This window comes from Orbicella franksi, chromosome 7, assembly GCF_964199315.1.
Source record: "Orbicella franksi chromosome 7, jaOrbFran1.1, whole genome shotgun sequence".
In the NCBI taxonomy this organism is placed as follows: domain Eukaryota; kingdom Metazoa; phylum Cnidaria; class Anthozoa; order Scleractinia; family Merulinidae; genus Orbicella; species Orbicella franksi.
The window spans coordinates 9,723,297-9,741,994 of record NC_138151.1 but is presented as its reverse complement, the minus strand read 5'-3'; the positions used below and the strand labels follow the sequence as shown (position 1 = coordinate 9,741,994).

The 18,698-nt window shown below is 39.2% G+C and overlaps 2 protein-coding genes across 5 annotated transcripts in view; one reads left to right on the top strand and one right to left on the bottom strand.

Annotated features, from left to right (window-relative positions):
• LOC145491764 (uncharacterized) overlaps positions 1-8,171 on the top strand; it is a 36,983-nt gene extending 28,812 nt beyond the window's left edge. For all 3 annotated transcript variants that reach the window (XM_081471017.1, XM_081471018.1, XM_081471015.1), the window contains exons 18-24: positions 614-703; positions 1,396-1,617; positions 2,097-2,229; positions 3,199-3,392; positions 4,041-4,131; positions 5,636-5,686; positions 6,102-8,171. In XM_081471017.1, coding sequence (XP_081327143.1) covers positions 614-703; positions 1,396-1,617; positions 2,097-2,229; positions 3,199-3,392; positions 4,041-4,131; positions 5,636-5,675 — 770 coding nt within the window. In that variant the 3' untranslated portion in view covers positions 5,676-5,686; positions 6,102-8,171. The remainder of the gene's footprint in view (positions 1-613; positions 704-1,395; positions 1,618-2,096; positions 2,230-3,198; positions 3,393-4,040; positions 4,132-5,635; positions 5,687-6,101) is intronic.
• A 2,901-nt stretch (positions 8,172-11,072) lies between these two features.
• LOC145493216 (uncharacterized) lies at positions 11,073-17,859 on the bottom strand. 2 transcript variants are annotated; one of them, XM_081472633.1, is made up of 6 exons: positions 16,805-17,859; positions 16,346-16,375; positions 15,908-16,231; positions 14,194-14,284; positions 13,292-13,367; positions 11,073-12,649 (listed from the first exon to the last, which is right to left on the bottom strand). In XM_081472633.1, the coding sequence occupies exons 1-6, from the start codon at positions 16,875-16,877 to the stop codon at positions 12,641-12,643; spliced, it is 603 nt and encodes a 200-aa protein (XP_081328759.1). In that variant the 5' UTR covers positions 16,878-17,859; the 3' UTR covers positions 11,073-12,640. The 2 variants fall into 2 exon arrangements, with proteins under 2 accessions (XP_081328759.1, XP_081328757.1); XM_081472631.1 differs by having other exon boundaries at positions 11,073-13,367.
• Positions 17,860-18,698: the final 839 nt, after the last annotated feature.

Here is an 18,698-nt window from a genome sequence, read left to right as displayed (position 1 = left end):
TGAATATAATTTTCCTTGAAGTGCACCATTGCCCTGTAGCCAAAGCAATCTTTTTTCAAATGCGTAGAGCCAGAGTGCTTGTTTTCGATTGTAGGCCAGTCAGATTTCTATGAATTGCTATTGCGTTCTTGGGCAAGACACTTAACTCTCACAGTGCCTCTTTCTACGCTTGTCTACAAATGGGTACCGGCGAATTTAATGCTGGGGGTAACCCTGCGATGGACTAGCATCCCATCCAGGGAAGAGTAGAAATATTCCTAGTCGCTTCATGCTAAAGAAACCGGTATAAGCTCCGGCCTGATGGGTCACTTGGCTCGTATGCAGATCGACTTTACCTTTTTACCTATGAATCGGAAATGGTCAAATTATAACTAACTACAGTCGGGATTTGCGGTGCTGACCAAGAGAATCCGAGAGCGAGCATGGGTTGTAAACTGGAGTGATATGGGCACTAACATTTTATTGCTTGTTTGTTCGTACATGTACATGGTTCATTCCTATTTATTCACTTCATGAGGTGTCCAATGTTCTTCAATACTCGGGTCAATTTCATCTGAAATTATCGTTTCTCTGTAAGAAAAACTGCAACGCAGATTTGTTTTTTACCTTTCAGCTGTAGCAAATGACTTAATCATGCCACAGGACAAGTGCCGGGACAGCACCATCACATACAACGTGACGTTACGTGGCGGCATTGATGCGGGTAAGTGCTGAAGACCTTCTGCTCAGGAACACCATCGCTAAGTGGACGCCTTGTGTATACGCAAGAGAATAATCTCTTGCTATGTGTAAATGATCTCCGACACAAACGCATACTGCAGGGACATAAGTTAAACCAGAGGCACTACCTAATCATTTAATTATTAAAACCGCATTTTTGGTCCGAGGAAAAGCTCAATCGATCACTTTCGAGTGCTTTAATATCGTCGTTTGTTGTTGTTGTTGTTGTTTCTTTTCATTGAACTGATCAAACAGTCTAATGACTTTTAATCGTCCGCCGACAAACGAGTGTAACGATTAACTCAAGGAACCCCGCGAACCAAAACTAAATTATCGGACTTCAAGATAGCAATACAGCTTCCGGATTTCCGTTCAATTATGTTCCCAGGGCAATAATCCACCCGTGTTACTGTCCAGTTGAATAAGAGACTATCAGGGCGAGATTCGTCTGAAATGTGACCAATCGAAAAGTGAAAAGTCGATCTCATGCTGGTGCCCAATCTCCTAAACGCCACCCCTAAACGCACGTCGACATAGCATCTCTAGTACTAAACTATCACCTTACCGTCCCCTCCCTCTTTTTCCTTAAAATTCATTCCCTGTTTCAAATGGCGTACGGTCTTTGACCAGGAAAGGCCTTTATGCCGCAAGACACTCAACGCGTCTGTATTTCAGGTAATTTCACGGAAAGGATTGGGATACTGTCGATGCGTGAGTGCATTGGAAAATGCTGTGACGACGCTTCATGTGACCTCGCTTTCATGTTCGGCGACCACTGTTACTCGGTGCAATGTCAGAGCGAGAAGTTATGTCAGGCTGTGCTGGCCAAACCATCTCACTTGGAGCCAAAGGTGTCCTATGTGACGAGAGGGTTCATCGACGATGATAGAGACAAGGGTAGGTCTAAAGTACAGATTGCGTTTGTTTTCGTAGCGTTTGTTTTGCGGACGTAAGCTGGCATTTTGTCATCTAAAATTTCCGGTACTGGTGACAGGAGAAAACTAAGCATAGAGTAGACCATCTCTAATACGGACAACAAAGGGCCAGAGCTGAGTGTCTGTCTAATGGACGTTTGGAGGTGTCCGTATTATTGAGGTAGAGGTGACACAAATGCTAGTTTCTCTGGGACCATGTGATCGGTCCATAATAGTCCGATATTAAGCCATATTATCGGCCAGTCTAAGCAAGCCGGCCCCTTTTGCTTAAAGGGTCGATAACGCTCTTCAATCGACAAATCTCTAGTAAATTGCGCTATCCACTAGATAATGGTTTATCCCATCAGTAGCGTTATCCATGATGCGAAGAAACAAGGCTATACGAAGGGTCACAAGGTGACATAGCGCACTTATCCATTTAGTGAAACCTTTGTTTTCCAGGGACAATGTTCTCTGCTAGCGACCAGACGCCGACTTGTCGAGCTGATCAAAAGTCTCGGTCAAAGATAGTCAGCAACAAGACTTTAGTTGGAGGATTAGAGGCAGGAAGGTTCAGTTTTGTCGGAGTTGTAAGGTACGGTCTCTTTGGCGCTAAAATCATTCTGGAATTTGCTTATACCCGGTAACTTATAGTTGGACATTAAATTTTGGTGTGCCTGGCTCCATCCCTACAATCTCATGACGGTCATCTGGAGTTGAGAAAAGTTGGCCTCAGGTTCGACGCCAGAACCGTAGCAGTGTAAACGACCCTGTGGTCAGCTTCTCAACAGTGGAGTTTTCTAAGGAGCTGCGTCAGGGTTTGCGCATATTAGTCAGTTCAGCCTAAATTGTTCAAGTTCGTCATTTGTAATCCGTGTTAATCTTCTCTATCCTTAACCATCCTTGTTCTTTTATTGTTTATTAGTGTTTTTCTGTACTAGTAAACTACTATTTTTAGGTTTCCTTCAACTTAAAGGTGATTTTGTACGTGACCAAAATAACTTACTTCACTATTTTGCCCCTCAACAGGCTCTCTTCACTGATACAGCCATCCTTGTAGTATGAACTAGATTTTGCTCTTGATTAACAGGTTAAACAAGGTTTAAGTGTAGCAAACGATTGTACGTGTACATAAATACAGGTTTGCAGTGTACAAAAAAAGTCTAGTGGGGCCAATGCCTTTTGTCTGTGGCTCGTCCGATGGGCAACTGGGGTTTCTTGGGAAAGTAATTGAGCTGTAAGAGAAGAAAGATTTGGGGCATAATGAGAGCGGATTTAGGGCTAGTACATCATAGTTAGAGCATGTCCGAAAGGACACGTTCTAACAATGCACACACATAGCGAGGACGCGGTAGATAAGGCACTGGAATCTCACAGTGCCTCCCTCCACCGAGGAGTATAAAAGTGTTCCGGCGAGTTGTTGAGGCTGCCTGACAAAATGCTTGGGTGTGGGGCGGGGAATCTACGAAGGACTATAATCCAATCCAGGGGGGAGTAGGATCACGTCACGAAACCCAGAGTTAAGCGCTGTGAGTGTCTTACTTACCTCTCTGTCTTGCTTCAGTGATATGGACATGTGCATGGATCGATGCTGCGCTCAGCGAGGTTGTAATGTCGCCTACATGGTTGACAAGAACTGCTTCTCTGTCGCTTGCTTTTCACCTTCGTTATGTAAAATCAGCGATGTATCCTCGACGAATGGCGACGTCGAGATTTCTACCATTATGGAAAGCACCGCTGAAAGACCCGCCGAAAAACGTGAGTATGAATGGGATAGTTCTGTTTCACAGGGAGACTATAGCTAAGTGTCTGGGGGCCAAATTCGGCCCCATCCGTCAGAAACGTAGTCTTGTTTTGTTTTTGTTTTGTTTGTTTGTTTTTATCAGCGTTCTTGGTTGAATCGATAACTTCAATCACACAGCATAGCCATTGTAGCCGTTTCTCGATCGGAAAAATTCCCTCCTGTGGTTTTCCGCGCTCGCCAGGACTTACTATAAATCTTTTACAAAGTAAACTATCGAGAAAATACAGTTTGGTTTCCCGAAAGTTAGGTTCTCTAGTCTATAAAGTTGGTTGGGTTGTTTCATTATGTCATATCGATTACTTTACTCATTCATCCGTCAAATGGCCCCATAAAATGCTAAATATAGCTTGTGTAATCCAAGACTGGGTTTGAAGTGAGGTCATGCCGCCATATTGGATGATATTAACAAACCATTCCTAACTAACTTCTTTTGTTTGTGTCATTTGACATGGCCGGTAGGCCTTAGTCATTTCAATCTCTCGGGATGGGTTGCAGGCCGTCAATAGTCAAATCAATTCCTCAAAAAATCCATTGCATGAAAGCGACGGCCAGAAAAAAGACAAAAATAGGCAAGAAAGTCGTATGTATGTTTTGTCTTTTAGATTCCATGGTAGTGTATGTGATTATCGGTGTGGTTGGATTCGCTGCTGGTGCTGGAGGTATTTTGTGGGCCGTGTGCATGTTTATTCGAAGGTAAGCAACATACAATGAAAACCCGCGTGTGAGAACCTACATTTTTTGACGTCTGGGAAAATAGGTTGTTGCATTTTGGGGTAGTTATTGGTAAGTTAGACTAAGTAGGTTCTAAATCATTTTTTTGTTATTTAGGTTCTTAATTTCTATGAATGAGATATAGCTGTTGATTACCAGAAAAATAAATAAACTTGTGTTCGGTCCTTGAATATAGAGTATTTATATTCGCAACTGTATTAAATATTTTCTTGTAATATAAATTTCCCATCTCAAAGTCACACTCCTTAGTTAAAATGTTTATCATAAATTACCTGGTAACCCCCATATAAGAACCTGCTTGATCTTGCTTCCCCAAACAGATTCTTACATTTTTGGGCACAAAAATGGAAATTTTTTTTCTACCAACAGGTATTTAAACCACTAGGTTTTTACATGCGGGTTTATTTGCTGCAAGACATTCTTACACACTTCGTAGGGTACATACAGTTTATTCTGTTTTCAAATCAGCTTTATAAAGTCAAACATTTAAAAAAGACGACACACCGTTTAAATTTGTAAGACATGTTTCGGATACTCAGTATCCATCTTCAGTTAAAGGATGTTTACAAGTGAGTGACTTTATATAAAGTAGGTAACAAGTAGGTGTAAATTACAAATTGTAGAATAATAGTACAAATCAGTGACAAAGTTGCATAATACTTCAGGGATACAAAAAAGCTGCGAGTACAAATCTGTGAAAAATACTGAATACAAATAGTAATTGAGGTAGGAGTGCTAAATTAACATGTTTGAGTTGTTTATTCAACGCGGGTCTTTCCCATTCAATATGAAGGGCTTCTTTGATCACTTTATATAAAGTGATTTTTTAATTAACTTTCCCGGCTCAGTCCTTTTACTCCCCTATCAAAAACCAAGTTAACCCCTTCGAAGAAGATAGATACCTTAGGTAAACAAAACATTAGAGGCTTCTTATCTGGTATTGTTGTTGAGTTACTAATGTATAATGTGCAGCTAGCGATTCGCGTTGAGACGCTTCCTAGACTTGGGCTATCCGTTGGCAAACGGTGTGAACATTTGCTAGAGTGAGACCTCTAACTCCAGAAAAATACTCTTCATCGCAAAATTTGACAGCTTCTTAAGAGGTCGCCCTTATTTATGACAAAGCCATGTCACCAGTTGAGTAATTTGTTCGGCACTCGTTTATCACACATATTACACATTGGTCTAGAAAGTGTGCATCTTCGGATACCCAGGGACAGTTTTGAAACGGCCGGGAGAAGCACGGCTAAAGAGAGGAAGAAAATAGCTCTTCTAATTCTCCCCGACCTTTTTCTGTTTTCTTTTTTGTTTGTTGGTTTGTTTTTGCGTGCTTGTTGTTGGTGTTTTTGTTGTTGTTGTTTTTCTACCGTCGTGTCTTTCCCTTGCTATCATATACTCCCTTAGGGCCAAGGCAAAAAAGTGTGACTTACTTATCGATTGTTTATTCTCGTTTCTGTTTTTCCAGGCATCGTTTACGATCAAGACATAGACAGAATACGGAGTAGTATTGAGAAAGGTAAAAGCTGACGAGGTCTACTTAATTAAATTGAAACTTCCATCCTGCAACAAAATCGCCCTATTGGTCGGGGACATTGCGTTGTTCTATACTATCGCAGTGCCTCTACACCCAGGTGCATAAACGGGTACCGCCAAATTAATGCTGGTTCGGAGAGAGCGGTCTGTATAGGCCGTTTGGTCTGGCGCAGATATTTAACCAACAAAATCGCAATATTAGTGTTTTAGTAATAATAGTTTAACAAACTGCAAACTAAGAAGCTTTAACTTTAATTCGTTGCATTTAGGTCGTCTCATTCTAATTAGAAGTTGAATCAGTTTGGTTCTTAACAAGCATTACAATTGTCTCTGTGCGTGTGTTATACATCCTGGTACATTTCTAAGTCATTCTATTTTTACCTCCTGTTCTCATGTAGAAAACGCAATGGAGAAGATGCGACTCTGACGAGGCCTGAAGACAAATAGGCCGAAAAATGTCTGAGTGACTTAATTCGACTGGAGTCTGAAGATTTTCTCAGTTTCAGTTTACCTTTTTTTAAATTCTAGTTTTATTCAGATTAAGCCTGTGTAGCAGACCTTTGACGCACCCTGATAGCTGAGTGCTGTAGCATCAAAGCATCCATGTTTCTAACACTGAGAAGTGATGTTGCTACTTTTTTAATGAAAGGTGAACCTTGTTTCAACGCTATTTCTCCGTTTAAGCAGAAGTAGGCCTAGGAACGAAGTGGGTTTAAGTCATTCGGAAGAGCTAAAATGTCGACTTTTTCCTATCAGGCAAATACTGTATTGATGTAGTTATATAGTTATTTATTTATTTTTGTATTCATACGTCAAGCATCATAATTATTGTAGTATCATAAGTCACCATTACAACAAAATTAATATCCATATTTCATACTAAAGTGGGTACCTCTTTTGATCCAAGAAATAACTGAAAACTCTTTTGGGGCTTGGTGAATTGAATCGCGTTTTGAATCAAAAGTTTTAGTTTCATACTTATTGTATGCCTTGTCATAAATACTCTATTTACCCTCTCCCTCTTTTTATAGCACAAATTGTCAGTGCTTCGCACGGCCACAAACTTTATTTAGTTTTCCCTGGTCTTCATGTAACATACTGATGCCCTCATCGACTAAGAATCTATGTGTTCTTGGGCATGACACTGCTCTCACAGCGCGGCGAATTTAATGCTGGGGGTAACCCTGCAATGGAATTAGCATCCCATCCAGGGGGGTAGTAGAAATACTCCTAGTCGCTTGATGATACGGAGCCGGAGATACGTGCGGGCCTGATGAGCCATTACGTTCGAACGCAGACTTTCCTTTTGTCTGCATTACCTAAACATTCCTCAAAATTCTTAACCACAGGATTTACGGTATTAGTCTTATCCTAAATGCTCATTTTCATCGCTTTATGTAATTACTGGCATTCGTGAAAAAAAAAGGCACTGCCTAGTTAGCGCTAAACAATCCTAGTTGGGGACTAAAGTTGCGTCTTGATGTTCAAGACAAGCTCAAGTCGTTCTGTCTGCAAAAGACATATACATGTGGTTGCCATGCAACAGAAACTGGGCCAGATTACATTTTTAATTTAGTGTTACTGATCTGAGAAGTAATACAGTGCAGGTTTGAAAAATAAAAATGGATAAATAAGATAGTTAATATAAGAGAAACTACACACATTAATTTCTTAGCTATTGAGAGTGTAACAAAGTGCAAAGCTAGATACAAACTTGTGATAACTTGTAAACTTTCCACTTGGGAAACACTGAAAAATGGATCGTATCACAGAAAAGCACTGCTCATTAGCCTTCCTTTGGTTGGTCACATTAGAGGATTTCAGTCACAGACAAACAGTTAAAACCCCATATATATGCGACTCAAATCTTTTGTCACAATGAATAAATACTAAACGCTGTAACAAGCTACCAAAACTATTTTTCGCAACGTGTGCTGATCTACCGTAGAAAGGTTAAATGTATTTTGTAATAAAATTTATTGTCAAAACTAGAATCTTGTCACTTTTACATTAACTTACAGTTACTTAATTCAGAATTCTTTGAAGACTGAAACCAGGGAATACTTCAGAAGTTAGCATCAGTAAGTGAAAATCCAGGAACAGTTATTTTGGTCGGTTACTTTTTATCTTCTGTCGCAACTTTTTCAATCCTCCCAAACCCATGCAGTATGTTATGGCCACCCTTCCTATCCTAAGACGTCTTCATCACTGATACGGCTATGACGAAACACGTCCGTTTTCACTTAGCATAAAGCACGCGTTTTCCACACTTTTTGTAATATATCAAACACGAAAGACCATGTTTTATCACATTTCCAAACACCGAGAAGAGAGTTGGAAAATACGACGCACAGCGGAGTATTTTTGATGATCCTCGAGGTGTTAGGCAATGTGGTCAAACACTGTCTTGAGTGTTTGATATATCTCCTCAATCGAAACTAAAACCAAGGAGAAAACAGAGAAATAACATCGTAAAAATCTATGCTAATTAAGATCAGACATCTAAACATCGTCACGGTCATGATTTCCTTTGTTTTGAACAAACTTGATGAATTATTAATGAGTTTGAGAAGACTACTTCTGGTTCTGTGCAGTTTCATCAAACTAATTCGGTAAACTGGCTCAGGTGCTTGAAAAAGGATGAGACATCATGGGAAGCTACGGCTCTCGCTCACTGCCGTACGTTTAACCTCTTCGAGGTTGCGATAACTGAAACTACCTCTGAATTGGGACCAAGATGTGAGAAATTTAAGGGGATGGTTTTACGGCACGGGCATGTCTGTATTATTTATTCGCACGCTTTTTGTCAAAGGCCCAGTTTTTCATTGTTTATGAACCAATCGTAAGCCAGTTATCTAATTTCGCATGCATGCAAATAGCCGTAAACTCGTCAACTGTAGAATTCATCGTACCGGTCAACACTAAATTCAACGGTCGCCAGCGTCGGTAAAATCCACTGAAATCTTCTGAGAAAATTTGGTCATCCGTCATTCTGCCACGACTAACTGCAGTGTGTGATTACTGAACTACAACCGAGTTGGGTTTTTAAAGCGATAACATTGACAAGAAGCGAACTAAAGTATTTTGATGTAGAGACATGCACCAAACCGTGAAACCCTCCCTTTAAAAACAGTACTGAAAGCGTACTCTAGTCAGCCACGATGAAGCTTTTCTGTGGACTGGTAGCAATGCAATTTGACAGGTATTTGATTGACATTATTATGCAAGTGTTATGGAAGTCATTAATATTATTACGTACTACTTTAAACACGTTAAGAGTACGTAGAAAAATCAATACATTAACATGTCAGAATGGTTGCATGTTAGCCTATTAGCCGATACCCTGTCACCATGTACCATGTTACAACGTCACTTGGTACATACCAAAAAATATGGCGATGTTCCCGAAGAATTCCATTACAAGATTTAAGACCCTTGAACACTTGTTAAAAACATTTTGAAACGATCTTGCCGAATTTGCCTCTAGGTATGTATGAAGTTTAAGGAAAGTACATAGTGGTATAAGTTTTTACGTAGCAACGGTCATAACAACGGCTGTTTACAGTAAGAACATGACCAAAAATATAGATTAGTTTTAACATATATGAACGATACTTTGTAGTAAAGCTGTGAAGAGATGCACAACTCGATTGGTGTAATTACTTGAGAAAAGCTTTACCTGATTTACCATCACAGGCTATTTCATTTCCCTTATGAAAGGAACATTTTTAACAACTGCGGTAACTTTTTACAAAATAGAACAACCATTACACCCTCCTCCGAGATCCAATCTGCACCACCCCTCCCCCCGCAATGTTTGGCTTGTTAAATGCTTAAGGGCCCATTAACCGATCTTTTCGAGCCGTTGCTAAGGAAAATTCAGTCTCATCTAACCTCCTCATCTTCAGTTAGTTCAGAGTTATTTCATGTGTTTCAACTTTTTCATGACCAGTAACACTAGTGATGACGTCATCAGGCCACGCCCATGGTCATGTGACTAATACAGAAAAAATGCAAAGGCTCCCAGGCAAATTACTTCCTCGGGATTTTTTTCATTGATTTGATATTTTAATTTAAATCCTCATTACGCTATGCATCGATTTTGTTTCATTTCTAAAAGGTCAGATTTTGAGAGCAGTTCAAAATATTGACAAATTCGTAATTTTCTGAAAAAAGCATGATTTCGAAAAAGGAATGCATAGCTATGTTGCCAACGTTGACTTTAATCAAAATTCGTCGAAAAAGGCCGAATTTAATGAAAAACCGCGTTTCCTTTAGCATTTAAAGAAACCGGAAGTGCGCCCGATATCTATTGGAAGTTACCCTATCAGCGCGTGCGCAATTTACACTACCAGCGCACTTCGGTAAGATCAAACAAAGCCACACGGAGTTAGTTTTTCTCTTGCTATTGCTCTTGTTTTTCTGTCTTTCTCTTATTTTGTCTTTGCTTGTACTTTTTTTACTTTGCATTTTCCGAAACACAAAGAAAAGCATCTAAAATGTTTGCGAGTTTGCAAGCTTTTGAGTTGTTTTTATTTTACGTGCTCAGGCTGACGTAAGTGACCGAAAGTGAAATTTCACCTCCTTAGCAACGCGCGCGAGCGCGCGCATGAATCGGTTAATGGGCCCTTAATCCATCACGTAAGAAACTTTTAAAAGTGCATTTTTCTCAAAGGTCTACCAACTGACTTAACGCCAATATTTCTGCTTTGGAAGGTTCTTAAGATAAAATTCCTGAATTTTGGGGTAATCAAAGATCAATAGTCGTATTGGTCTTAGTCATAACATTTTATCGTCTGTCACGTGACATTAATTAATTTTTTACTGGATTTGGTGCAAAATAAGGTTATCTCCAAGTAAGGTCTGCAAAAAGCACCGAAAACAAGAGTTAACTGTCAAACTTTAGTTTATTGCATAGAGCGAAACAGAAACTTACAAGATATGCTTGTTTGAAAGTCTAATCTTTTTTTTTTTTTTAAAAAAGAGCGGGAACTGTTGGCGTTAATGCTATAAAATAAAACCTTAAAAATTTACTTTCTCTTCATGAGTGCAATCGCACGCAATTGATCTTTCTTCTCCATATTTAAACAAACTTGTTACTCCAGTTTAGGGGGACCATTCCACCTCAAAGTTTGTTGGAATATTAGCATGGTAACACGGTTAGTCTACTGAAATTTTAAAAGAATTGCAAAAATGCTTATTTCTTTTCTATTAATTACAAAAGAAAAATCTTTAGTTGGCAAAACATGCCTTTCAAAATTGCCGCCATGGAAACATCAAGTTCCAAGAAAACTGTGATGTCATGCCAAACTGTTCCAGACATAACGTTTAGAAAGATCCTTTAATATCAGTGCGGGAACTTACCCTCAGCTCAACCCCCAGCCCCCTCCCGGGGCGGCCTAACAAAATTCCGGTCCAAGTAGTTTGGGAAGCAGCATTCCTTCTTCAAAATGCAACTCTTGAAGTATTCAAAATTTTCTTTAACTTTATTTGCGTTTTGTGATATATGACGACTAACGTAGTCTTTGTCGGTAATAATCAGACTAAATGCAATACAATGTTTATCTAAATTAAGTGGCGCGAGCTCTTCCATAACAACGCCATTTTAAAGGAGCTACGTCACAATTTGCAAACCTTGAACAGTTCAGCCTAAATTTTTCAAGTTCGTCGTTTGTAATCCGTGTCAATCTTCTCTATCCTTAACCATCCTTCTTTCTTTATGGTTTGTTTATTATCTATTTGGTGTTCTTCTGTCTTAGCAAGCTGCCATTTTCAGGTTTCCTTTAATTTAAAGGTAATTTTGTAGGTGGCCAAAATAACTCAAAATACCATGTTAATTCACTTCGAGTCTACACTGCCAATCACATCCAAACGTGTAGAACGTAAATGTACTGCCTGGTGCTAAAATGGTCTCATTTTCTCTTGCTAAAATTGCAGACTTTCGAGGATTATGTCTTTTCACCAACGACGAACGGACAAAAACAGTATTCTCAATTAAGTGACAAGGACGCAACTGTAAACTATTGAGAACGCGAATTCGCAAGCAACGAAAACGATTTCTAAACTCCGTGTTACATGCAATGTCTAATACAATGTTCTGGCAATTATCTCGGGAGATAATTGCAGGATTTTTTCCCTACCATGAACATATGGAAAAAGATTTCTATTGCTCCTTCGTACTTTGTGGCTTATCTAGTCACGTTTTGTGAAAACACCTTTAAATTAATTAGCGCTTTGAGCTCTCTTGGATCTTTTTCTCAATCTGAGAGTTGGGAAGAGAGCTTACTCCTAAGATAGACCACCAATGATAAACTTCAATAATTCAGACTAAATTCTCGAGATTCACCATGTGTGCTGACTAATAGTATTAGTTTTCGCAGTACAGGTGAAGTTCTCCCACTTTTAGTAATGATCAACTTTCCGCAGCAGTGTAACTCTGCAATATATCGCAAGAAATGAAACAATTTTCTCTCTCCTCGTGTAAGCACGGCCTTTATCTCTTTTTTGTCCTTTTCCTCCCGTTAAGAAGAGAAATGTGGATTTCTTGTCTCTGACAATGTTCAACACCAAGCGATCTTAATGAGATACATTTGAGAGAAAAGAAAAAAAAATTAAAGAACATTGATCATCATGGTCAACTCGATTCTAAAGGAATCGATTTCGTCGTAAAATCGAAAGTTACTTGCGGATATGTTTAAGAATGATTGGTACATATCTGGTCATCAACATTATCTCTGCACAGACCAGTGAAGTTATACATTCTCTGACGAAATGCCGCCATTTATTTCATTTATCTCGTCCGTGATATAATTTCCATATTTAAATTTTTGCCATTTTGTTCCTCGGCTCCAAGCTGCCAGAGTCATGAAGTCTATTTTTGAAGGTGTCTAATTGACTAAGAAGTTCAAAGTTTATCCTCTGCTTCTGGTTGCTTGAATCAATAAACCTGTAATGGGAAAGAGGGCAAGAGAAAAAAACAGTTGTATAAGTCAGTGGTCAAGCGATATACCTTAATTCTTTGAACGACAAGTTTGTTCCCAGGGTCTTCAGTCCTGTCCCCTAGAAAAATCCAAGGCGAGGTTGTAAAGCAAGAAGCTAAAAAAGAGGACAGCCATGACCTCAACCAGCAAGGGGCTGCATGGTACAAATATTTAAAATCGATTAATTTGAAAAAAAAACCTGAGCCTGGAGCTTCAAGGAGCATCTAGAAGTTAGTAAATTTACCAAATGTCAGTGTTTTGGTTTAGACACAAAGATGTAATACACTTTTGAAAAACTGTGATTCAGGAGAGCTTTGTATGATTTGTAGTTGACTTTTAGAAGTTCTTTCAGGTACCAGGCTCAGTTTTTCAAACTAATCGATTTCAAATATTCGTACCCAGTCCCTTTCTCGTTTAGAACTTGGCTAATTTGCATAACCCTGCAATCGGAAGGAATATCAACGAAGATGTGCTCTCTCCGTGAAAGGGTAGCTATCTACAACGGAGGGAAGGGGGTCCATGAAAGGGGCAAAGTCGAAAAAGATTTCAATAAAGGAAACTTCAATTAGTAAAATTCTAACTTGTTTTCATTTACAGGAGATATCCACCTTAGGTTCAGCATTTATATCTTCTTCTTCGTCACCTTCACCCTTGCTTGAATTCGGTCCGCCATTTTCTCGATACCTAATGATGGATGGATAGTGTTTTTAACTAAATTACTGATATGAAGAAGTATGAGAACAGTGTAACGAGCCAGAGTCGAGATAGAACTTTACGTATTCATGCTAATGTAGCGCACAAAGTGGTTGTTTATCCCAGTCACTAGTAGCGTGTAGCGACAAGGGACCTGAGATCATTTCCACTCTTGTGTGGAATGAGGCACGTTGAGGGTAAAGTGCCCTACCTAAGGACAGGGTTAAACTTGGACTGCTCGATCGCGAACAGCGTGCTAAACATCAAGCCAACGGTCAACGTGTCCGTCTCCACACTTTAATTTATTAAAAGCTCGTGACCAACAAAGGAGTTCTAACTGTTGAGAGTGCGAATGAAGCTCTTGCGTTGAAATGAAAGCTTTTGAGCAGTTCATGCTTTTATGTGGAACTGGTTATTACGCTGTACAAGCGAGGTTGTTCTCAGTTTTACGTTTTGTGGGTAAAACTCCGGTGTGTGACATTATTTCAAACGAACCTGAGCTGCTGAGCGGTTCTTAGATGTGGTGATGTTTCAGAGCATCATACTGTAAAGGGAGGTTCGAACTTTAATTTTCCGTCTGCAGATCAAAACCCTGGTGTGTGACCAATCAAATGAAAGCTATTGTGTAGTACGTTTAAGTGGCAGCACTTCTTGTTTAACACTTTGTAATGAAAGCGCATTGAGTTTTCTAAATGCGCCCAAAAAACTTCATTATTGTTATTATTATTTTGCAACTTGTTTCCGAGCTTAAACTTTGGCCCTCTTGGGAGGTAAGGGTTAACTAGGTTTCTTATTGGATCCTTGCTAAGTAACTCACCTTCTAACAAAAATAAAGACAGCCCATACAGTTCCAGACACTGCAGCCCCAAATGCCACAACTACCACCACAATGTAAGCTGTTACGTAAGCTGTAGGACAAATGGTGATTTTAATAACTTTAATAGGTTGTCGATTGTTTTACCGAGTTCCTTAAAGATGATTTCCAGTCCGTACTGCGCATTCTCGAGAGTTTGTCAAAGTTTTTTGTTTTGTTTAATGAATGACGTCACAAAATGTGAACATTTCGCAAGTACTTACATGAAGTAAATTCAAAGTTTCATGACACCCGCCATTATGAACGCGAAGCATAATGTTTTGTTCTTTCTCATATCGCTAGATGAAACAACTTTGCAGCTGTAAAAATCAATGAAGCAGTTGGAAAAAGAATTTGAAAGGCCTCAAAGATAAGGTATGTGGTTCGAAACGAATAACATCGATTCGCGTTCTATCGAGTGAGGTTTTTTATGTTTATAAACATTAAGGTGCTGAGACTGCGCAGTACGGACTAGAAATCATGCATGTGACGTCATCATTTTCTAAACTCCAAAACTAAACAGCCACCAAAGTTATTATCTTCACCAGGCATAAAGCTATATCGGCTAACAACTTTTCAGCTCAATAGCTTGCTTCGTCTGAAAACAGACACATTTTGAATTTGAGAGATATGGCGGTGCGTGACATAAAGCTACGAACGCATTTGTCGAAAAAAATATACTTATCTCGTGATTTTTAGCCTTTTTAGAAGTTAAATTATTTACTCGATCAGTTCAAATAATCAGTCGCCTAGATAGGCAAAGTAAGTTCCAGATGTTCGAACTATTTTCCGGCCGGTACTCCAACATGGCGGCTTCATACTGGGCTCTGTAAATTTGTGCAAAATATTTCGACGAATATTTGAAGTTTGGGAAAACGTACAGACCTAAAACCTGGCGAAGTGTCTTCTTTATTAATCTCCTATAACGTCATAATTTCTTGACTTTATACACTGAATGGGTTTCGAATTATTATTATTTTTTTATTGCGTGACAGTGCAACCCTGATAAGACAGGCTTAGAATCAAGACTTCATTTGCATATGCATATTTCACAGCTGTTTGCAGCGACGAAATGTTTTCTATTAAATGATGAATATACGCATTCCTACCAATATTTACAAAAACGAACATAAACCGACGAGCAAACAAAGAAAGAAGTTAACCAGCCAGCAAACCAATAAACAACGAGACAAACAAACAAAAAAATCTCTAGGTGTTTTAACACTCAGTATTGTGAAAACATCACAGGCTCTCAGGCAAATTGGCCCATACAACTGATTCTGGTGGGAGTCTGACAGCTTTCAAATCGTAACATTTTATAAGCCCGTTTTAACTTTGTTCAGTTTTTTTCCAACTGGTTGAAGAACCTTTCCATCAATGTTCTACCAGGATTTCCAAACAACTTCTTTTGTTTCTAATTTTTACATTCATTAACTTTTCAAAAGGCTCGCGGTTCATTTATCAGCAGTTAATCGGAAGAACATAAACAACCAGCTGGAAAGCTTGATGCAATTAGTACTTTTTCTGCATAAAAGGGGCTGGAGAAAATGACAATGCAGGCTGAAGTCTATAACCTACTTACAGACTTCTGCCCACGACAGAAAAGACATATATTTAAAAAGGGGATGTTTAGATAGAAAAACCTACGATAATATTCCTGTTGCTGTTATCGCCATACCTTTTCTGTTGATATCATTCCTAACCATAAGCGATATCTTGACGTCATTCGTTGAGATACCAGTTGTTATTTTGCACAGTTCCTCGCTGTAGCACTTGACGCCATAACATTTGGCCTTATCCATGTATGCCAGTTGACAACGTTTGCTGGCACAGCACAGTGACATACATTCTTCCATATCTTTGACAGCCCCGAGAAATGTAAAATTCCCGGCTTGCAGCTGGCCCTCCAAAGAGGCATTCTGTACTACGTCGCTGTGCAGCAACTGGGCTTTTTTACATACGGGATTTTGATTGATGGCGAGAGGAGGACCTGAGCGTGTTGCTAACATGAAGTAAGGAAAGAACAAGGCTTAAAAACGTTTTAACTACTTGCATTGAGTAGTAACAACACTGATGAAGCTTTCCCAGTGTAAAACAAACATTTTAATTTGCTTACCTCGATATAGACCAAAAAACGAATCGTTTCCTGTGGATCAGAATGAGACAAAAGATCTAAGGTCATTAAACTTTCACATAAAGACTACTATAAATTTCATTGCATTAAGTACCACCAAGAAAACAAATCTCCTTATCTTCAATTAACACGTTAACGCAGCTTATAGTTGGCAGTAGAATTCTGCAAATTTTAAACTACGATTATATCTCTCATTTTACGTCCAAACGATTTGCCTTCCTTCATCTCGAATCATATAATGTAACAGAACTCTACCCGTCAACTAAAGACCGGAAAATCGAATTATTTGTAGGCCAACTTTTGACACGAAAGAGCCGAGCTCTCCGTCTTCTAGCGAACGTCCCTGCCTTAGTTTTAATCAATTAAAGAGAAAATAGCGTTAAAAATATGATGTGAGGAGAAATTATAAGCACAGTTTCAGACTTTCGTCTTCCTTCCTACCTCTAGTAGGTGTCGTTGCCAAGAAAGCCAGCACTAAAGCTATCTTCGCAAGGTAAAAAATTAAATTGTCCATATTTCTTCTAAATGTTTCGAGTGCTAGATAAGCCAACCAAAAGTGCAAAAAAAAAAATCGAATCCTGATGAAAATATGACTCGGCGACACTCCGTTCCGGTTGTTTCGTCAAAGATTCATCATGGTTCGCAAGTTAATTCCCTATTTTCCAGCCTTGTTCTCGACGAATCAAATCAGTGTCCCTTGTTATCTTTCCCCGCAATACCAGAACTTCAATGTGGATACGGATGAGGCGAAATAATCTTGTGCAATTTTTTTTTTCTCAAGTTGTCTTTTTTTCCCTTCCGCCAGTAAACAATACATTAATATTGAAAAGAAACAAAACACTGACTATGACGTAGGTTCAATGAATGGAACACCGAATTCCATTTTGATAATACAATCCATTTATTGTTTGTCACCAGGACAGATCAAGCCGGAAGATTTGATTTAAGTTCAAATTAATGTTCCAAGAAAAGTTCTTTGACACTGCTAAATTTGAATCATTTCAAAACTGACGTGAGCGAATTTCACTCTACTTTATCACTTAATGGGGAATTAGTTACGTCCTGACAATTTTACCGTGAAGTTTTACCAGTCTTAAACTCAACGGGTGCCCGTCTAAAGCAAACACTGGAAAATCAAACAGTCGGCTTAAAAACGAGCTTTTTCCGATCGTTTGACGAGTGATCCCGATTATGATGCTTCGGCCGTCTTTCGGCTCTATTAAAGACGAAGCTTCCTATAATTCGAGTTCCGGTTGTTAACATGAATTAAATACAGCCACTCAGATAAAGCCAAAATGAAACTAACAGGTAAGTGTTATCAATGACCGGTTCAATTGAGATAAAAGAGCTTTGAAGAAGTTACAGACGGTAAAAAAATGGAGCTTTTGTATCGTGCTAGTAGGGGCAAGCAGAAACACGACTCAATTCAACCTCGTTCCCATGCAGAACCTCATTTCCAAGTCAACGAGCCTACAATTTTAGTTTTTTTTTGTTTTTTTTTTCTAGCGCGACTTAAACGTAGGGCAAGTAACCGAATTCTTTAGATACTACCACCGAACATCCGGAAAAACGAGAAAACAAGTTAAGTTGGGATCTAAATGGAAATTAATTAAACCATATATATTTTACACCCAGGTCTCGGCGCCATATAGCAACAAATGTCTACGAAAAAACACGAATACTTTCGAAGAGGGTTCGTTACGACTTTATCCCAAGTTTCAAACTCAGACCATTCTTACAATATGTTCCATAACCGAGCCAAGTCCGTCGTGATTTTCATTATCTCAAGATTCTTAATTAATGTTCGTAACATCACGGTTTACTCCTTTTATCAACTCGTCTCATTTTAAGTGTTAGTTTTTGTGTGCTGATTTAAAATAACCCGGGGCACTACGAAAACAACATATCAATGCAGCCATCTTTTGACGTTAATTGCCGTTTTTGCCCGAGGACGCAATTTCGGAGACATATTTTACTTTTCTTTGTCAAAACACACCTTAGCTGTGAGATATTGAATAAAATATTCACGAACGTTTGACAGAATTTCGCTTATCACACCGGAGCACTTATGAGAACCCAATCGACCTTATTCGGCATTAACCTCGTGTAAGCCAAACAACGCTTATGGCTTCCTCAAAGTTATTCCTCGGCGCGATGCTGCTCGCGTTAGTTATTTTCATTGGCGTAGCTAGTGCTGATGGAAAACCCGATGGACATCACGAGGACGTGCCAGTCAAAGCCGAAGTTGAATCGCCAGAAGGAAACGAAGACAGCACGAAAGCGACAGAAAAGAACAGAGAGTTACAGGAAACCGCAGAAGAAGAAACGACTTGGA